Source organism: Eubalaena glacialis, chromosome 15 (assembly GCF_028564815.1).
Source record: "Eubalaena glacialis isolate mEubGla1 chromosome 15, mEubGla1.1.hap2.+ XY, whole genome shotgun sequence".
In the NCBI taxonomy this organism is placed as follows: Eukaryota; Metazoa; Chordata; class Mammalia; order Artiodactyla; family Balaenidae; genus Eubalaena; species Eubalaena glacialis.
This window is the reverse complement of record NC_083730.1, coordinates 70,646,907-70,666,841: the sequence shown is the minus strand read 5'-3', so window position 1 is coordinate 70,666,841 and position 19,935 is coordinate 70,646,907. Positions and strand designations below refer to the sequence as shown.

At 45.7% G+C, this 19,935-nt stretch overlaps 1 protein-coding gene across 2 annotated transcripts in view; it reads left to right on the top strand.

Moving 5' to 3' along the window:
• Positions 1-8,889, top strand: part of PITPNB (phosphatidylinositol transfer protein beta) — a 61,031-nt gene extending 52,142 nt beyond the window's left edge. The window contains exons 9-12 of one of the 2 annotated variants that reach the window (XM_061168914.1): positions 199-309; positions 2,117-2,239; positions 5,621-5,706; positions 6,897-8,889. In XM_061168914.1, coding sequence (XP_061024897.1) covers positions 199-309; positions 2,117-2,239; positions 5,621-5,668 — 282 coding nt within the window. In that variant the 3' untranslated portion in view covers positions 5,669-5,706; positions 6,897-8,889. The remainder of the gene's footprint in view (positions 1-198; positions 310-2,116; positions 2,240-5,620; positions 5,707-6,896) is intronic. The other variant, XM_061168913.1, reaches the window with a different exon arrangement.
• Positions 8,890-19,935: the final 11,046 nt, after the last annotated feature.

Genomic DNA, 19,935 nt, shown 5'->3' with positions numbered 1-19,935 from the left:
AGAGCCAGGAAGTAACTTGGTCTGTGGAAGGAGGGTTTGCAGCAGGGGAATACTGCTGCTTTTGCTAAAATGATTTCAAATTTCCGAATATCTGAATTAAACACATATGAGATTGTAATTTTCTTCATGTACGTCTGTGATGTTACGCAACAGTCAATTTTAAGTCACGATTGCCCATTTTCAATTTTCCTCATGCAGAAGGAGCTGGCAAGCAACCCTGACTGTCCTCAGATGTGTGCCTATAAGCTGGTGACCATCAAATTCAAGTGGTGGGGACTGCAAAGCAAAGTAGAAAACTTCATTCAGAAGGTAAAGTCTGTTCAGAGGGTGGTGACTTAAATTTAGGTTAAGAGTTGAAGTAGCTATTAATGGTATATTTTCTCTTTTGCCACTTTTTCCTTCCCGTTTAGGTGAAATTATTGCCCCTCTGTAATTCCTCTCTGCCCTCCTTTTTCTGCCTACAAACAGCAAAAACAGATGCCAGCAGAGGTTTTAAGGGGCTTGCTTTGGAGAAAAGCATAGCGGTTTTTGGTGCAAAGTGCTTTCCTGATGGTTTGCCCAGCTCTTCTGTAGAGCGCCCTTTCCACGTCCAGCATGTCTCCAAGGGGACCTGGGGTCCTGGCACTGGCTGGAGGGAGAGGCCACGCCTTGATGTTGGGGCTCCTCTGTCCCAGCTCGGCTGATAGCCCCTGCACACAGGTCTCTCCTGACACACACCTTCTGTGCACTGTGCACTTTCCACCTTCTGGTGGGATGTCTTCTTCAGAGATCCTCACTGCGAATAGTTACGCTGAACCTAGGGTGACATAATCTGAGGATCCAAATTCTAATTACTTTTTTATGTCTTCTTTATTCAACTGAAAGTAACACAAGTATTTTGATGTAGAAAGAGGGGAGAATTGCAGTTGCATAGAAACACATGGTTGTAAACATGTGAGGAACATGGAAAGTTTCTTTGGTATGTAATTTTCCTATAGGGTGAATAGTTCATTCCATTATCATTATATAGAGGCCCCTGTTACATCTCTGAACTTCCCACAACTAGTTGCATCTGAGTTTCACTGTAACTTTTCTACTTTTAAACTGTAACTGCTCTAACATTTTTTTTTAAAAAGGATCTTATACATATAGCTGATTCACTTTGTTATACAGCAGAAACTAACACAACATTGTAAAGCAATTATACTCCAATAAAGATGTTTAAAAAAAAAAAAAAAAAGGATCTTAAAGTGCTGGAAACTTTCATTATTCTTGGGCCTGCTTGCCGTTGGCCACAGTAGGCACTCTGTAAATATTGGCTTCTTTTCTTCCTCTTGGATCAGAGTAATAGATTAACAATCCAGTTCTGATAAATAGAAGGTACACATGTAATTGATGAAGTCCATCCTGTTCATGGAAAAAAAAATTTAAGTCGATTGCCCAAACGTACTAAAGTATTCACTGTTCATTGCACTTTTCTCGCTTCTTGGGAAAGTAGTAAAACTTAAATAATCCAGCAATTAAAACCACTAATTATATATGTTAAAGCCACTAAATATATGTATGTGTGTGTGTGTATATATATATATATATATATATATATATATACCTAGTAACAATAGAGCAGAAAAATTAATGGAGAGTATATAAGAATTCTTAATTTAATAAAACATTTTATTCTAAAGAACCCGGGACTCTCTTCTTTAAGTACATGTTGTATTCTACCTCACCATATTTCTTTGAATTGCAGAGAAGTTAAGAATGACAGTGTATGGTTTTATAGCAGAAGAAATCAAGTTGACCTTTAGTCACTGACATTAGAAAAAGGTAAAAGTAAGTCGGGTCCAGCAGGAGTTCGTGTTGGATCAGAATGCCCACCACATTTGTTTTCAGTTTCTGGTAAATCATTCTGCCTTTGCAAGGAGAATTGTTTTACATTTCAAAGGGAGATTTTTCTTTTTATTTTGTTTTACAAAATGTTAATAGGACGGAATTAAGATTTTCACTAATTGAAATAGTGGTCTTTTCAAACCAAGAATATGTAGATTTCATGGGTTAATTGGGGCATATAAAGTTAATATGTTATTAATGTTAGAGTTTTGCCGTCTTATAATCATTTTCTTCTTTGTTTTAAAAGCAAGAAAAAAGGATATTTACAAACTTTCATCGCCAGCTTTTTTGTTGGATTGACAAGTGGATTGATCTGACAATGGAAGACATTAGGAGAATGGAAGATGAAACTCAGAAAGAACTAGAAACAGTAAGACTTCCCATTCTGGGGAAATTCTCTAATTTCCCCTTTCTAAAACTGTGTGCTTAATAAATAAGTATAGACTTACAATTAGGAAAAGTGTATTGAAAGCCATTTCTTAATCTCTATATCCTCATCAAAATCCAGTTTCTTAGACACTAATATCCTTTTATTCCAATTTCTCTTTTGTTGAGCATCTTTCGTGAAAGTAAACTAGAACTTTGTTGATCCAGAATTTGTTACGTGTAAAATGTTCAGCAGTCTTGTATTCTTTTTCATGCATTGGTTGTCCATGCTGGTGCCTGGTTTGCAGTCCTTTTAGGCATTCACTTTATCAGGCCAAGTTTCCTTTGTCATTTTGTTATCGCAGTAAGTTATTAATGCTAGCACAGTAAGTCCTAGTTCCCTATTCTGTAGATAAGATAAGGCTAGTAGTATTGTCATTGATTGCAGAAGTGCCTCCTCCCATCCCACAACTAGCAGTGTCTCCTTATTTCTTACAAGCTTTAGGCAGAAATTCAGGTGATCCTTGGGCTGGAGGTCTGTGTGCCATTTCTCAAAGTTAAGCCCACCCCAGCTCCTCCTGCACCAGAGAGCCGGCCCTGCAGCTCAAGAGCACCCCCTTTCTCCCAGAGTGGGTTCTTCCCCGACTTACTCTTGCATGCGTCTGGTTTTGCTTTTGCTCTGGGCTGCGCTTCTTTTCAGCTGGAAGTAAGGCCCCACGGGGGAAGTGAACCCGAGGAATGTCCAGGGTAGGCTGTGGTTTCCATGCAGGCATCCAGAGTCCTGCCAGCAGTCCCAGTTTGGGAAGCCCCGTGGGCGGGTGGGAGTGTTTGACGAACGCCTCTGTGTGAGGCAGAACTCCATTTAATCACAGGAGAATGGCAACAAATCAGGTTCTTTGGCACAGAAGGAAATCTATTTGTCTGGCACATAGCATTGTAAAGAATCTGTGTTTAAAATTGCTTACTTTTGGTGATTACGGCAGATCTGCTTCTAATTAGCTTTATACAAACCTTCTGAGAGGACTAGGACATATTTTCTTTATAAGGCAATAAAATGTTTTAACCTTATCTTATACATAAAGTAAACTTTAAGCAGCCTCCAACTTATGAATGGATTTTGTTCCAAAAGTTTTTAAGTTCAGTTTTTGAGATTTGGAACATGTTTTCCCATAGTGACAACATTATAAATTGGGGTTTGGTTTGCAGGCCAGACAATAGAGGCCTCTCTGACCTCAATTTCTCATACTAATAGTATGGCTCTGAGTTCTAGATCTTGGGAGTAAGGTGATAGGATGGCAAGCATGGAAGACCATCCCTTACACCCTTATTTTTAGGCTGGCCCCAGGCAAAATATTTAAACGGACAAGAGTAAGTCGTGAGTACTTGCTACCTTCCTTCCAATGCCTCTCTCCCACTTTTGTCTTCCCTTTCTCAAGAGTCAGGTTCCCTTCTCTGAGAAGCACCCCTCACCACCACCCAGTCTTAGTCCCTCTCCTCCTGCCTTGCCTGGTTTTGCTCCTTCCAGGTGCTCCAGGCTCCAGTAATAACTGCCACCTCTGCCTCCAACCCCTCCGAGCAGCTGGTGTCAGCTGAACATTAAAAAGAAAGCAGCAGGATTACACACTCGTTCTCACTAAGCTTATGGTACAGCCTTGGCACCTCCAAAAAACGATTTGCCAACACCAAGAAGAAAGAGAAAATGGACTTATATTTATTGATTCGAACTCTCAGGAAGGAGGCTTTCATTTGGTTTTGATTTCTATGCTGAAGGCCCGTCCATAGCACGAGAAAGAGTGGTGATGGCTGAAGGGTGACGAATGGAGCCCTCCCTGGTTTGGGCTCTGGACCTCTCGACCGAACTTGGCCGAGGCCTTGTCTTCCCCCAGGGGAGTGCTTACTTCCCTCACAAGTTTTTAGTCTCAAGGTGCCTGAACACAGCTCCAACAGGAGAGCCCTGACAGGAGGTGGTGACTCTGGCTGCCACCTATGGCAGAGGGCCTGCAGGCTCAGCTGCTTCTCCGTGCACATCTGTTACTTGTGAGTTGGGAATCGCACTTGAAAAGAAGGTGTAAGAAGTGTTACACAGAAGCCCAGTTTATTAGAAAGCATCATTATTGTATCCACATGGCTTAAACTGACAAATTCCCTCATAAAGTTGGTAGAAATCTGTCATCGGTTCAGGGTTGGGAATCCATGGCAGTTTCTTTGTTAAATATTTCAAAAATACTTCAAGTCAAACTGCAGGGTTAAATGCTGATCATCCTAATGTTAAATCCCATTTACTTTGTTCTAGGTCATTGGGGAGTGCTTTATTCCACATCACATTGCTGCTGCTCTGGGTCCTAACAGTTGGTTTGTGAGCATCTCAGTCTGGGCAGCATCATGCCCACAGGCCAAAATGCCTACCCAGAAAACACCTGCGTCCTGAAGAGGCTTAACATTTTCAAGTCCTCTTCACCACGGAGGAATTTCCCCTTTTCTTGAGGTCCTATTTCCCTGACACCTGATGATAGAATTTGATGTGTTATATAATTCTCTTCTTAATTCGCAAATATCTGAAGAATTGGATTTCTTTCAAATGGGTTTTGGCCCTGGAGAGAAGGCGTAGCATCTCGAGAGGTTAGGCATGAGAGGAATGCCCCTGCCTGTAATCCTGCAGAGGAATACTGGGGTTAGGCCCAGCAACTGAAGGAGTACTTAGGGCAACGTTATGCCTGTTCTCAACTGGACCTTCAGGAGGGGTCGGGGGAGGGGGGAAGGGTTGAGCTTCAGAAATGTGTTTATTACATGTGTTCCTTTTCTGTCCATTCTTTTAATTTTCTCATTGAGTTGTCTCTAGGCCGTTGTTGTGAATGCCTGTCATTTCTGATGCCTGTCCTTGTGTCCGTTGTTTCTTATACATTGTCCTGTGCTCGCTTGTTCTTCCTTTTGTCCTCCCTCTTTTTAATAAACTTCCTGTAAAGAACTCCTTTGAGGGACACTGGTCTCAGAAGCCAGAGGTGGCCACACCTCATGGCTTCCTGTCTGGTCCAGGGACTATGAAAAGGTGAACCAGACCATCGGGGCATTTTCTCACACTGTATTAGTGAACAGTTCATTTACCCTGGCTATCTTTGATAATTTCACATCATCAGTCTGCAGGCTTTTGTTTCCTAGATTCGAGAATAGATACATTTTTTGTGCTGTGGTAAGAAAAGCCTTTTGCAAGATTTACTTTAGATCAAGGTAACTAGAAGGGCCTCGGAACTTCATTTTTAATGTGGATATGCTTGTAAATAGGCAGCGGTCACTTCACAATCTCTTCTAGATCATTTTTCTCCCCTTGCTTACTAACCCAATTTAGAGTCTGTGATTTCAGCAGCTCATGATTTTATTTTACGTTTAGATGCGTAAGAAGGGTTCCGTCCGAGGCACGTCGGCTGCTGATGTCTAGATGAGTCCCCTGTAGGGTCAGAGACAATATCAAACTGTGTAAGTGAAGACCTGGGTAAAAAGAATGTTTAAAAACCAATACCTTTTTGGTAATGGGTAGTTAACTTGCTGAGTGGAGACAACATATTAAGTATGGTTTAATTTTTAGAACGTAAGAGGTATATATTTCAGACATTGACAGTGAACACCTGAGTTATTATTCTGTAAGAATTTTATCTGTGGAAGAGGTTGAATTTAGTAATCCTAAGTTAGTTCTTAGTGTTACGGGTTAGAATCCAGCTGCCAAGTATACTTACTCATCATGCAGCACTGTCCTAGAAACCAGCTGAGTTTTCATCGATAGCCAGTTAATTGACCTACTTCTCACTAGGACTGTTTGTGGTTAGTAAGGAAATATGTAAAAGCATTTAAAGTCAAAGATCCTTCATCCCATGCCATAAGGGCCAATCTCAATAATTCATTTTAGTTGACATTTTTTTGAATATCAGGAAGTCTCCCTTCATGTTGACTTTTCAGTTATCTTTACATTTAGCTTTAATATGTGTAAATACACTGCTTTTTGTTTACAGTGTAAAATATTTCGATGGTCTTATTTCTTTCACACAGATTTACATGCCTAGATAAGAGATTTTCCAAGAGGGGAAAAAAAGAGCCTCAAAATCTACCCCACATATTAAAACCAGGATGAAAAACAAAAATTGGCAGTACACTGTCGTCATTTGTTAATATTGAGCTATGATGTTTATTGAGAAAAATGAGAAGACAGAACACACTTCTTACCCCACTGTTTCTTGGCTGCCCCCTGACATGTGCTACCTGCTCTTTAATTATTGAACACCGGAGAAACGAAATGTTCACTCCTGAAGAAAAATACCAAATAAGAATGGATGAACTCTGCCAGGATTCCGCCAAAGCCCTTTTCTTAAAATTTAGTGTTCATTTACAATTTTTTAAAAATGTATTATTACTTTCATTAAGGTCTTCTGAGCTTCTGTGATTTATTTCTGCTTCTAATTTATTTTCCCTCTGATGAAACAAAATATGCCCTTAGTAAGACCAGAATCAAGAGATTAAATGTTTAAAATGCAGTAGTTGGGGAGCATTGTCTGCCAGAAGTTTTGCTACACTGAGGATTTTTTTCCTAGAGAATGTTTGTGACAATCTGCGGTCTAACATTTTTTGCGTCTCTCTGTATTTTAACACATTGCACTGTCTCGCTTTCCTTACAGTTACGTAATCAAGGTCAAGTAAGGGGAACAAGTGCAGCCAGTGATGAGTGAAGAAGAATCTGACCATGTCTTGCAGTGTTGACGTTTCCCAGACGTGTGCTTGTGGTTATGTGCCCACAGGCACAGGTCCCAACCACGTGTGTATATATGTGTGTCTATCTGTAGCTGTATATAAAACGCATGTAGAGCTGCAGATCAAAATACACACGCTTGTGTATATATGTACATACAAACATACTGAAGGGATTAGTACAATTTCTCCAAAGTACTGTACCTATCTTCAGCAAGAATGCAAAAGAAAATATTTTCAATATATATACCTGGAACAGATTTTAATAATTATCAGAGTAATACCATTAATGGACGAATTGACTGCAGTGTAATACTAGCTGGTATGTTTCATAAATGGCAAGTTGTGGACCAATATATATATAGCCTTTTATTACTTTTCTGTTCTTTTAAATCAGTCTCTTACAAATTTTAATTTTAGTGCCATAATCAACAAACTCCCACAGAAAAATTTATTAGAAATCTTTTGGTATTCCAAGGAATCTGGAATGTAACTCTGAATGTATTTATAATCATTTATTTCTGGATTTTCATTATCATACAGCCAAACTGGATAATATCTATTAGTAAGTAGTAGAGTTACCGACCAGTTTTTACTTGTTTGCCCCAAGGAAAAGATCCTTTTAAAAAAAATTCCATTTTTTATTGGATTTTTGTATGTTGAATTTCAAGTATTTTTCTACATCAAGTCTAGCAAAAATGGAAATGACAGTCTGTGATTTATAACAAACACTATACAATTTTCAGGCTTCTGTTAGGCAAAGAAAGAAATTGATGAAGAAATTAATAGGATTGTAGGCTGTTTAGAAAAATTGGACGTACAGCACTTCCATGGAGTCTTGTTTCTGAAATGACTGTTTTCTGAAATTACAACTTGGAAACTATGCAAAGGATCTAGATTCCTCACAGCTTACACGGTAGAATATAGATAGTGATGACATTTTGCTCTTTTCATGTTGAAATATACTTTAAGGGGGAGATGCTGCCTTTGAGATAAGAAGAGGTTCAGAGGCAGCATGAGGCTTGTCTGCACATGGTTAGGAGGCCCTGCCAGGGGCCAGCGCAGTTCCACCCGTTGGGATGTGCTCTCAAGTAGGACGTCATTAGAACATATTCTGAAAAAGCATCATGAAAATGCCGGTTAGAAGCTGCTGCCCCTTTTTTCTTTCTTTTTTCCTTTTTTTTTAAAGAAAGGAACAATAGCTAGGTAAGATTTTTATCATCTTTCTCTGTCCAAATCCAGTTTTTCTCCTGTCAGTCCTGGGAGCTTGAATAGAGTGATATTGTTGAAGCCTTCAAGTCACAAACCATCTTCTTTAACCTCCCGTCCCTCCTACAGCACACAAGCCCCTACGTGGTCATGTCACATTAGTCATCTGATTTGCTGACAGTCCTGCCTTCCCTGCTCCTTGTTTTCCCACGACCTGTGTCCCCACTGAAGTGATCACAGTGACTTAGACAAGGATGTTAGGATCACTCCTGCGCTGCGATACCCTTTATCCTCGGCTGCAGACCCCACGTCGCACATGTCCTCTGTGTACTCAGGATCAAGACTGATGTTTACTCTCTGGGCACTGTTGTAAGATAGGTTTTGTCAAAGCATAATCATTGTCTGCAAAGTGATGCCAGGAAGATTATTGCTAATTTTGTGAAATAAAGAGTCTAGCCTTCTCCTTTTAATGAACTTAACTCTCGCTGGCGTCTGTAGCATCATTGGGAGCTTAGGCGCACATGGAAATGAGAGCCCAGCGCATGGATTTTAATGTTTTTCTAACAACTGTGGAGATTGGAGGGAATGTGTGGTGAATGTAAAATATCTAGTTTACTTGGCAGTCTCTTGTGTAAATTACAGTAAAACAAAGTAAATGAAATTTAAACAAAAAATAAATTTGATCACAAAATGCCACTTGTGTGCTTGAGTGGTTGTTTCCCTGATGCCACGTCTGGTTTAGAACACTGTGGACCACTTCTCTGCTGTTTTTCCAAGAATTCTCTAATTTGCAGCACTACCACTCTGGGAAAAAAATTTTTTTTTTAATTTGTCTTTAAAATCTGAGCAGTAAAGAAGGATTATATATTAGTCTCAGGGGTTTTTAAAAAATTATTCTTAAAGGGGAAAAATAAGGAAAATCCATAGTATTTTTTAAAGTACTCAGTAAGCATTTTGCTGTTAGATTCTGCTCATTTCAAGATCGTGGCTTTTTGGTTTGGGGCCATGTTTTACATCTCTTTTAGGACTTGGTCACTTCCAATCTTCCGGTTTTGGACACGTAACAACTATTTTCTTGTGGTGCCAACTTACATTCTAGAGCGGTTCAACCTTTAGAGAGATGGCCAGGTATCTGGATGGATTTAATAAAATGTTGTATTTCCACGGTGTTCTTGTGTTTGCTTTCTGAGGTGATTTTCTTAGTGTTTTATTTCAGAGGTAGTGTTTGCATTCACATGGACCGTCTGTCATTCGTGCGTTCAGCAGTGTGAGCTCTTCCATGCCCAGTACTCGGGTCCCCTGGAGGTGCCAGAGCAGCAGTGCAGGGTCCAGGGTGGGAGACAGACGTGTTAATAGGTAGATGACAGCTCAGTCTGATAAGTAGTCGTTTGACAGTAGAGAATTGGTGGAGAGAGATCTTAAGACGTCATCCACATCGTACAGATGAGAAAGCAAAAGTCCAGGCCAAAGGCAGCTTGGCAGTGGGGACCCTTGGAGCCCCCCTCCTGGCCCCTTGCCGAGTCTTGGACTCCTTTTCTGTCACTGGGGCCCTGGTGCCCTGTAGTGTTCAGGGTCAGCTGAGGCACTGTATCCTCTAGCATATGTTGTGTCCTCTTCAGTGTGATTTCTCCCCTCCCGTTCTATCCATTTACCAAACTGCCTCCTGGTTGATCTAAAAATCACTGTGGACCTAACACCTGGCTTTTAAATAGCTCACTTTTCTCTCCCCTTTTCAACTCGCTAAGCTGTAAAGTTTCACAGCCCAACCTCCCCCTCAGATCTTGTCTCTGAGGAAGTAAGAGACATTTATTAACAGTTGTTTTGTCCATTTCCCCTCAGCAGTCAAGCTGACAAGAGGTCGGCATAGAATTCCCTGTTCCTGACGATTTGGAAGGAGAATGTTCTGACTGTTGTTAGACCCTCACACCTGATACCATTGAGAACCACTGAATGTTAGGAGGCAGAGTTCAGTGAGTCCAAAATTTGATTTTTTTTCAATGTTGCCCTCACTGTCAGCTTTAGAGTTTGGGACTTCACGTGTTTGGAGGGAGGGAGGGAGGGAAGGTGCCGGGGGATAGGTTAAAGATTGTCCCGCTGATCCTGGAGCATCTACAGGGCGTGCTTCCTAGGAACCCTGCCAACATCGCTTGGGGTTATGTTTTCTGACTTGGAAATACTAAACAACAGCGATCCCTTCAAAACCAGTTCTTAAACCAGATTGGATTAGGGAAAGTAGAAAATTTTGAGTGTTCTGTTATGCTAGGGCTACTGGTTCGAAAAAAATTCAGCCATGTGTCAACCAGAGGTTCTCAGCTTTGGCTCCACTTAGAATCATGGGGGGAGCCTTTAAAAATATCCGTTGCCCACCAGTTGCCTTTCTATGGCTTGGGTTCAGTGTGCCCTGTTTTCAAAGGCCAGGGAGAGAGCTTAGAGAATTCCTACTCCTGGAAGATCATCGAGAAGACCTTCTCTCCAAGTAATCAGACTCCTGCCCATTCTTCAAAGCCCAGTGCAGCCTTCCTTAACCTGGAGTGACCTCTAGCAGTCTACACCCCTCACTGGGCTCTTACAGACTCTGCCGCCTTGGTTAATACATCTGTATATTTTGCTTCCCAAGTGAGCTCGGGAACTCCTCATGGGCAGGAGTCACACAGTTGTACCCCAGAATCACCTCTGCCGATGGATAAGTTTGACTCTGAAACTGCTCCTTTTGCCCACAACAGATTCCTGCCTATGCTGTGCAAGGCCCCCTTTGAGTCCTGGGGTTAGAGTGGAGGGGAGTATGACGAAAAAATCAGTAAGATCAGATTTCTGCCCTCAGAGAATCAAATCCTGGCAGCCAGCTGCAGCAGGAGGTAGCAGTTCTGGTAGCTCAGAGTACTAAGTACGTTGAGAGAACAGACGAGGGAGCTCCAGGTCCGCATTCCCTCCTCGCTTTCCAGACATTAACAGGAGCTTTGGTAGACTCTTCAAACTGAAGGAGTCTAAGACCAAACTCTTGAGTCTTTCCTCTTTCCCATAAATGTACTTCTTTCTCCCATCAGTTAACTGTGTCACTGGCTGTGCTGCCCAAGCTAGAAATCCTAGCTGGTCACCGAGTCTTAAAAGTGCCCCCAAACGCTTGTGAAATCCTGCTCCTCTTGAATATCCTGGTCCAAGCCATGCTCCGATGAGTTGTCCTCTTATCTAGGGCAGGGGTCTGCAAACACAGTAAATATGTTAGGCTTTATAGACCACATGGTCTGTCACAGCTATTCAACTCTGCCCTTGCAATGCAAAAACGGCCGTAGACAACATGTAAAGTAAGTGTGTCTGTTCCGATAAAACTTTATTTACACAAACAGGCAGTGGGCCAGATTTGGCTGGTGAGGCCGTAGTTGCCAAGACCTGGTCTACAGCATGGAAAGCCTTAATCAGTCTCTGCCAGAGGCGACTTTCTGGAACGCCCCTGATGGTGCTACACCCCTGCTTGAACACCTGCATGGCTCCGTGAGGCCCAAAAGACCTGTGCAGTCAAGGCCAGTGACCAGTGAGAGCCTCATTCTGCTGTTTGTAAAGTGCAGCCAGTGATGTTCATCCACCCCATGGCCGTTGGATGGGTGAAAGGGACTGAGCAGATTTCTGCTGCCCCGGCATGGATGCTGTCCCTAGAAAGGCTCTAAGCTTAGGAAGACAGTTGCTGCTGTTTCCATCTGATTCCCAGCCAATACCAGCCGGAGGTTGAAGGGTAGAGCTGTGGTGTGCTAACAAAAGCTGCTGATGTATAAAATACAATGAAGATAAGGCTGGTTAGCTAAACTCTTCTCGATTGGCATATTTTATATCGCTGTATGTCTGTTGTCCAGAAAATACCATCTGTGGCTGTTAAACTAAAATGCTATTCTCATGGGAAAGCTCACAGATGCCCTATACATTTTCCACCATTAAAATTTGGCTCCTTAGATACCATTGCCAACGTGTTAACCTGAGCTCGGCTCCGTGGCTCCTGACTGGGCATGGTAAGGTTAGGCCTTTGCCTAGAAAAGCAGCCCGGAGTTTCCCTGAGTCAGTGACACTCAACTTTGGGTCGAATCTGTTTACTCCTTGGATTTCTGAGAAGCAGTAAAGCACCGTGACATGTCTCCGCCTCGTTGATCCCTTATATATTCTGACACCACCTGCTAATCAGCTGATAGCAGAATTGCCTTGCACTCCAGACTGAGGGAGCTTCATGAAGTGGAACGGAGGAGTGGCTTACGGTGTTTATTAATGTATGTGCTAAACAAAAGCCTCGCCTCTGGGCATCCCGTTGCACGCCGGCTCCCTGCAGCCTGGAATACTGATGGCATGTTCTCTCAGAGCCGCCTCTACTTTCCCATGGCCCGGGAAGGCCTGAAACAACTCAACCTGCCAAGAGGTGCTGTGAGCGCTTCCCATCCAGGGTGTTCTGTAGCCATCACTCCAAAAATGTTGTTCCCAGAGAGACACTGTGTAGGCTGAGACTTCTCTCAAGTAAGTCTGCAGGGAGGCTTAGGATCAAGCCCAGAACAGCCATTCGTTCATTTGGATCAGAGGGTGGCAAACTTTTTCTATAAAGGGCCATATAGTAAATATTTGGGGCTTTGTGGGCCATACAGTTTCTGTTGCAGCTACTCAACTCTGCCTTTGTAGCTTAAAAGCAGCCTAAGGGGCTTCCCTGGTGGCGCAGTGGTTGAGAATCTGCCTGCCACTGCAAGGGACAGGGGTTCGAGCCCTGGACTGGGAAGATCCCACATGCCGCGGAGCAACTAGGCCCGTGAGCCACAACTACTGAGCCTGCGCGTCTGGAGCCTGTGCTCCGCAGCAAGAGAGGCCGCGATAGTGAGAGGCCCGCGCACCGCGATGAAGAGTGGCCCCCGCTTGCCGCAACTAGAGAAAGCCCTCGCACAGAAACGAAGCCCCAACACAGCTAAAAATAAGTAAATAAATAAATAAATTAAAAAAAAAAAAAAAAAAAAAGCAGCCTCAGATGTTGTGTAAATGAATGGGTGGGGTTGTGTTCCAATAACACTTTATTTACACAAACAGGTGGTGGGCTGGATTTAGCCCCAGGGCCCTAGTTTTCTGAGCTCTACTTTAGATTCTTTCCGGCCAAAGCAGCCAACACTTAGTAGTGTATGTCAGGCATTGTTCTAATAAGCACAACACGTAAATGGCCTCCTTTAATCTTCACTACCACCCTATGAAGTAGGTGCTGTTATCACCCCTTTTTACAGATGAGGAAACGGAGATGCAGGTAAGTGTAGTTTTGCTAGGTATTATTACAGAAAGCAGTGGAGCCAGGGTTATAATCCAGGGACCACTCCAGAGTCACGCACAACCACTGCCCATCATCCCGTCTCCCTGTGTTTGAGAGCTGCAAGTTTCCATGCCTGTGGCATATACCAAGGCCAACATAAGGAGCAGCCGTCACGACGAAAATTCTGAGGACACTCTGTGTTCTTAAACACCACTTAGGAGCAAAATTCCATGACCCATTCTTCCCAGAGCTCAGAGCCAAGAAAACTTCCTCAACAGTGTTGAATTTCCCCCTCAGTCTTGGTGGCAGGAAACTCCCATGTTGCATTTTATGTGCAACTGAGGCAACCTCTTTAGGCAGGCTTCCTGGCATCACTCCACCCCCACCCACCCAGTCCCCCTTGCCACCCCTCATACTTGAATTCTGTGACGGTGCTGTGAAATTTGAGGGTTTGTGGTTTTCCTGTGTCCACGACTGCTAGGTAAGTCCCCTCAAACTCCTTGGGGGGGAAGGTTTAGTGATGATTCTGATGTATGTAGAAACACAACGTCTGTTCCACCGAGGTGAGAAATCAGAAGAATTGCAATCACTCTTCAGCTGCAGGAAATCTCGAGGCCTGTGACTACCTGGAGGGGAGCCACCAGGGTTGTTTTGTTAGCTTTGTGGGCTTGTGGGTAGTTTTTTCCTCCAAGAATTGTCCTCAGTATTTCACTTTACAAGAGACTCTTCCTTGAAACTATTTTTGTAACGCACGAGACCTTGAGAGCACTTCCCCATATGTGAATGCCCAGTCGTGCCTTCTGTCACTGGGGATAAGAATTTTCAGTTCGGCATCTGGTGGCCCATGAGCTCACTCCTCTTCCTAGGTGCGTGCCAGAAAGCCGTCGGGGGGGATTTCACGATTCCTCCTGGCCCCTCCCAACCCAACAGGCTCAGATTTTCCACTTGTGTGACTGAGGTCAGTGCCTGCATTCCGGCTGGCGAGCTCCCCACATATGCTAGTGCCAGGCCTTAGGCAGGGGCTTCTCTCATTTGCCCTGGAATTCACTCCCCTAGTTGGCCCTCTCCATCCTGCTCGCCACCCACGGGGTGGGGAGGCTCCATCGGAGACTGGGGACAGCCTGGCCCAGCTCTGGCTCTGGGCCACCAGGCTGAGATGCGGCCCCTGTGTTTGCTCAAGCCTGAGAGTGAGTATGGAAGAGTCCTCTGGCCAGGAGAGGAACAGTGGGATTACTGTTGCTTGCAAAGAGCTCCATCCCTTCCTTGTCAACCCACCAGAGAATGTGGAGGTCAGCAACCATGACCACTGCCATCGGGTTTACTAATGGTCACTGCCGCTGACTCTCCCGGAGAGGCCCCGCTGGACATGGGGGCTTTGCCATCCGCCGCCTGCATTCCAAGCCTGCCACGTCCACTTACTGAGCAACGGGCCAGCAAATAAGTCTTGGCCCCTCTGAGCCTCACTGTCCTGCCAGTGAAGGTTGGGGTAATAATACCAACATGGAATGTGGCCAGGAGACACAAGTGTGTAAGCAGTGTATGAAAATCTCTCCAGCACTGGATTTGCCCCTGGGTTGGTCTACTAATCAGCTAGGGTGACCAGCCATCCTGGTTCGCCCAGGATGGAGGGGTTTCCTGGGAGGCTGAACTTTGGGTGCTACAACCAAGACAGTCCTGGGCATATTAAGGCCATTGGTCACCTTATTTTTAGCCCCAAATGTCAAGATTCTTGAAGCCAGCAGCTTTCATTTAAAAACAAAGAAACTGAACCCAAATTGTATAGGAAACAGACTTGTTTTGTAGCCTGATGTTCTCCAAACTAACTGCCTCTCTCTCCAGCCCGAGGAGGTGTTGGCCAGGAGGGCCTGGAAGTGCTTTCCTCAGGTGGGATGACTCATCAAGGACGGAGCAAATCCCTTCTCCACCCAGGCCTCCTCTGCTCCAGCTCACAGGTTCACCCTGACACCCTCCTGGGGAGCAGGAAGTTCTCACACTTCCCATAGGTCAAGAAGCTGTCCTCGGCTAAAAAGAGGCTGCACTTCCTGCAGCCAAGGCCTCTCTCCCAAAGCAGGTGGGTCAGGGCATTCCATCTTTGCTTCCAGGACAGAGACCAACCTCCTCACTGTGTGTTGGCCCGGCACCCTCTCCATCCTCACCCTCACCTCCAGGCTTCAGCCACATGTGCCTCATTCCAGGTTCTGAGACCAAAGGCCACGGTGCCCTCTAGGCCTGGAGCCCCCTTCCCTCCCCTGTTCATCCTTCAACCTCAGCCCAGGGGCCCCGTCCTCCAAGATGCCTCCCCTGACCTCCTGAATAGGCCAGCGTCCCTCCTGGGTGCTGCCATCTCAGCCAAGCCGGGAGCGCCATAAAGGTGGGTACCAGGAGCACTAGCGGCACTCGACACCGTAGGCTCAGGGCCTGCCACGGACTCATCCACACTCCACAGATCTGTTTTGAATGAATGGAGCCGAGAAGCCCCAAATTTAACCCCTCTCCTCCCACGCCTTTCCCACCGAGCAGCAGGCAGTCTCTCTCCATCATTACCTGTTAACCATTCCCCTGACCCTGCCTGCAGCCCAGCCGAGGCCACACCCCAGTAAGAGCCACCCCACCTCGCTCCCCTCCCATCACTTGCGAGGAAATATTTCTGTTTTATGACTAAACTCTGCTCCTCATTTCTCTCGCGTTATCTTAATGAATTAGCTGGGTCCCCATCGTTCCCGTGGCCCCCTGCGGTTTATGAGCTGTACAGCGATATCTGCGATCTTAGTCAACCCACACAGTTGTTGTGCTGGTTCCTATTACAGTAATTGGCATAAACTTTATTCTTTTGCAGAGAGATTTTTTGGCCCGCTGAGACTGCATAACCATCTGCCATAAATTGAGACTAGTACGGCTTATTTTGGTGAATGCAAAATTGGATCCCATTCTTTACTCTGTGGCTTGATTCAACTTCCAGATGGTTAATCCACATGAAGTAATAGGAATGCATCACAGCTCTGCTTAGCTGAAGATGGAGACGTAATATTTATTTGCTGATGTGGACGCCTCCAAATGCTGCCCTGTCGGGATGTCAGTATATAACGCAGCAGCACAAAAAATGTCGGCTTGTCCACAGGAGCGACAGTGTTCCTCTGAGTTTTCACGCGGGACCCCTGATGTCATTTTTTTTTTTTTTTCTGGTCTGCCCGTGACCTAATCTCAAGAGATTTTGTTCTCTCCTGGGCTGTTTCTTATCAGCTACGTCTGCCCATGTAGCCGGCTTCACATCTGCTTTGACTTTAGTGCCTGTGACATTTTCATTAATACTTCTTCAAGGTTGAGCCTTGATTCCAAATATCCTGCCGCTCACGGAAGCCGTAGCTCAGCTGTGCCCAGCTGGGGGCTGCCGGGAAGTTTGGCCCAGTGGTTATCAACAAGCTTGGACATCTCCACCCAGTTGGGTTAATCAATCCACATTTTTATTTCTGCCCACACTGGGGGATGGGATGCTCTGAAAGAGATCTAGGTCAGCAGATTCGGGGGCTTAAATCTCAATTGTGTTTCCACTCCCGGGAGTCTTGACTGTCTGATCTGCCGGGATTACGCACCCCCGCCAGCCAACCTTGCCCTTGCAAACTCACCCTGGACTTCCCAGTCCAGCCATGTTTCCCCACCTACCCTGGGGAAGACTGGGACTCAGGGCCTCCTCTCTGTACCCGCCCAGGTCCCTGGGAACCACCTACATTTGAATTACCGGAGGATGTTAAAAATGCACACACCTGGACTGAGGGAGAGAAACTGTCCCAGTTTGCTCAGGACTATCCTAGTTTTAGCACTGAAAGTCCTGTGTCCTGGAAAACCCCACCAGATCTGGGCAAACCAGGACGGTTGGTCACCCTACTTGGGCCCTACCCCAGACCCCAGAATGAGAACCTCTGAGGGCTCAGGCCTAGGGATCTAGTTTTGATCAGTTCCCATGGGTGATTCTGAGGAGCTTGGAACCATAGGTACCCTCAGGGCCCATGCTCTCTCACTTTGCATGAATGTAGCACACGATACCCTCATCACTTTCTTTGATAGAGTGTTTGATTCCCTCACTGTGAGATCCTCAAGGGAAGCGTTCAGCCCAGTTCGCTTTTGCCTTCAGTTCCCAGCTCTGTGTCTGGCTCACAGTCGACACTCAGAACAGACCGACGGAAGAAATAATTGGATACAAGCAAATATCCATGCTGGGGAAAGTGACCCAGACCTGTTTCCCACGTACTTTTCCAAAGTTCTAGGGTGGACTCGATTAGAAATTAGATCAAGGAAATTCTAGTAGAGCAGGAATTGGATCTAGGATATTTTTTTAAGGGAGTGAAAACCTTGAACGTTCCAAGATGGAACAAATAAGCAATTAGATCTAAGAAATTCTAAAATGGAATGGACTGGAACCGTGAACGTCCTAAGACAGAATTGTTTTCTTCCTTAATTGTCATGGGAGCTTCTGCAGGCAGAGAGAACAAGAGGCCATATGCCTTGTACCTGATTATCAAAGCCTAGCATCCCTTAGTGCTTTCAAATGTTTAAAGTCTGCAGCTCCTCAAATAATCACAGCTGTGCATGAAGACGGACTCAAGTGTGAGGTCTCCAGGCTGGGCAGTGGGGATCAGGGAGCCCAGAAAACAGGCTGAGCTGAGGGGAAGGAGTGGGAGCCAGTGTCTGGCCCTGGCAGGATCCCAGCATCACAATCCTTCACCCCTCAGCCTGGACAGGGCTCAGCCAGGTGATGGCCATCTCCCCATCACCTGAGTGCAACCCCCAGCTTAACTGAGTTGCCCTGTTGCCTCAGGCAGCAGATCCTGCTGCTTCCTAATTTAGTTTCCTTGTCTTTTCAATAAAGATGGAAAGACTCTTCTCTGGTTATGGCTTTAAAGTGGGTGCAACATAAAGGATTATTTGTATGGGTTTTATGTGTCTGTGAAAACACTGAGGTTGACCCAGGGTCCTAGTCCCAAACCCTGTTCATGATAATCCCGTTGGTAAGAGGGAGTGCACACGAGTAGGGTCTGCGAAGGTAAAAGGGAGCCCAGGGATCACCTTAACAGGGGTCACGCCCGCTGGCTTGAACCCACTGGACTTGGTGGCTGTCAGCACGCTTGTCCAAGTGGATAAAGCAAAGCCCAGTGACAGGCTGCAGTGGAGGGAGCCCGGGGCACAGCTGAGCAGGAGATGTGCCTCCACACCCCCCTCCATCTCCCCCCTCCCAGCCCCCCACGTCTCCGCCGACTGGGTCAAGTGCGCCTCTCCCACCCCACATCCCCGCATCGGTTTCTATGGGCTCCACCTTGAACACGCATCCAGAATCCGACCCTTCTCACCACACCCACAACGACCGTAACCCAGCCCAGCCACCATCTTCTCTCCCTGGATTGTTGCTCAAGACCTTCCTAACTGGCCCTTTCTCTTCCCATAGAGAAGCCAGAGTGGTTCTTTTAAGTATCAAACAAGTTGTACCCCCTCTGCTCAGAGTGCCCCTGCGTAACCGACAGTGACCCGCTAGAGCCCTCTCTGTCCCTACCGGCTCCTGCTCCTCCTCTCCCTCACTCCGCTCCAGCCACACTGGCCTCCTGCTGGCCAGTTCTCCAAAACACCAGGCGAGTCACCTCCAGGGCCTTTGCACTGGCTGCTCCCACCGTCTGGAACACTTCCACCAGAGCCCCTCCCAGTTCCCTCTCCTGCCTCACTCAGATGCTCTAATGTCCAGGAGGGCCTTCCCAGGCCACCTTATACAAAACAGCCCTTCCCCCATCTGTCATGGCTCTCTATCCTTCATAGCACTTATCACTACCCGCACGGTGTGCGCTGTGTTTGTGTACTGCTTGTCTCTTCCCACTGGACTAGACGTTCCATGAGAGCCAATTTCGTGCTGCCCTCCGTGCCTGGAAGCCGGCGTGGTCTGTACTAGGTGCTCAGTAAGCATTTGCAAATGAGTAACTCTGGCGTTTCTCCCATGTTAGAAGAGGCGGGTGACTCTCAGTGAACCACATGGTAGATGCAAAGATCACAGCATAACCGAACAGGGCTGTCCAAATGTAATGATGGCCATTAGCGTCTCTCCACCCCAGAGCAGCGATTCTGGAGGATTCTGTGTAATTGGAGTACAATTAAGCATATGGCAGTGTTTCCACCAGGCCATAGATCTGATTCTGAGCTTCCCCGACGTGGGCTCTGGTTTCTTTCTTTTTCCCCGTAACAACAACCTGGATGCACCATCGGGTGGGCCTCATGGTCTGGATCACAGGGGAATACTGGGGAATGAGATTCATGCTAACAGGATTTAATCCTGAGACACTGGGCTATATATCCAGTGGCGATTTCCTGGATTTTGCAGCCAACATAAATAACAGCGAGAGGATTCCTGCTGCGTGACGTGAGGTGCGTCCTGCTGGTCTGGGGCAGGAAGCTGCCCAGCCCGGGCTGCTATTGATGGACGAGACTGGGCCCCCTTACGGAATCAGTGGAGCTGCACCCCCCTGCCC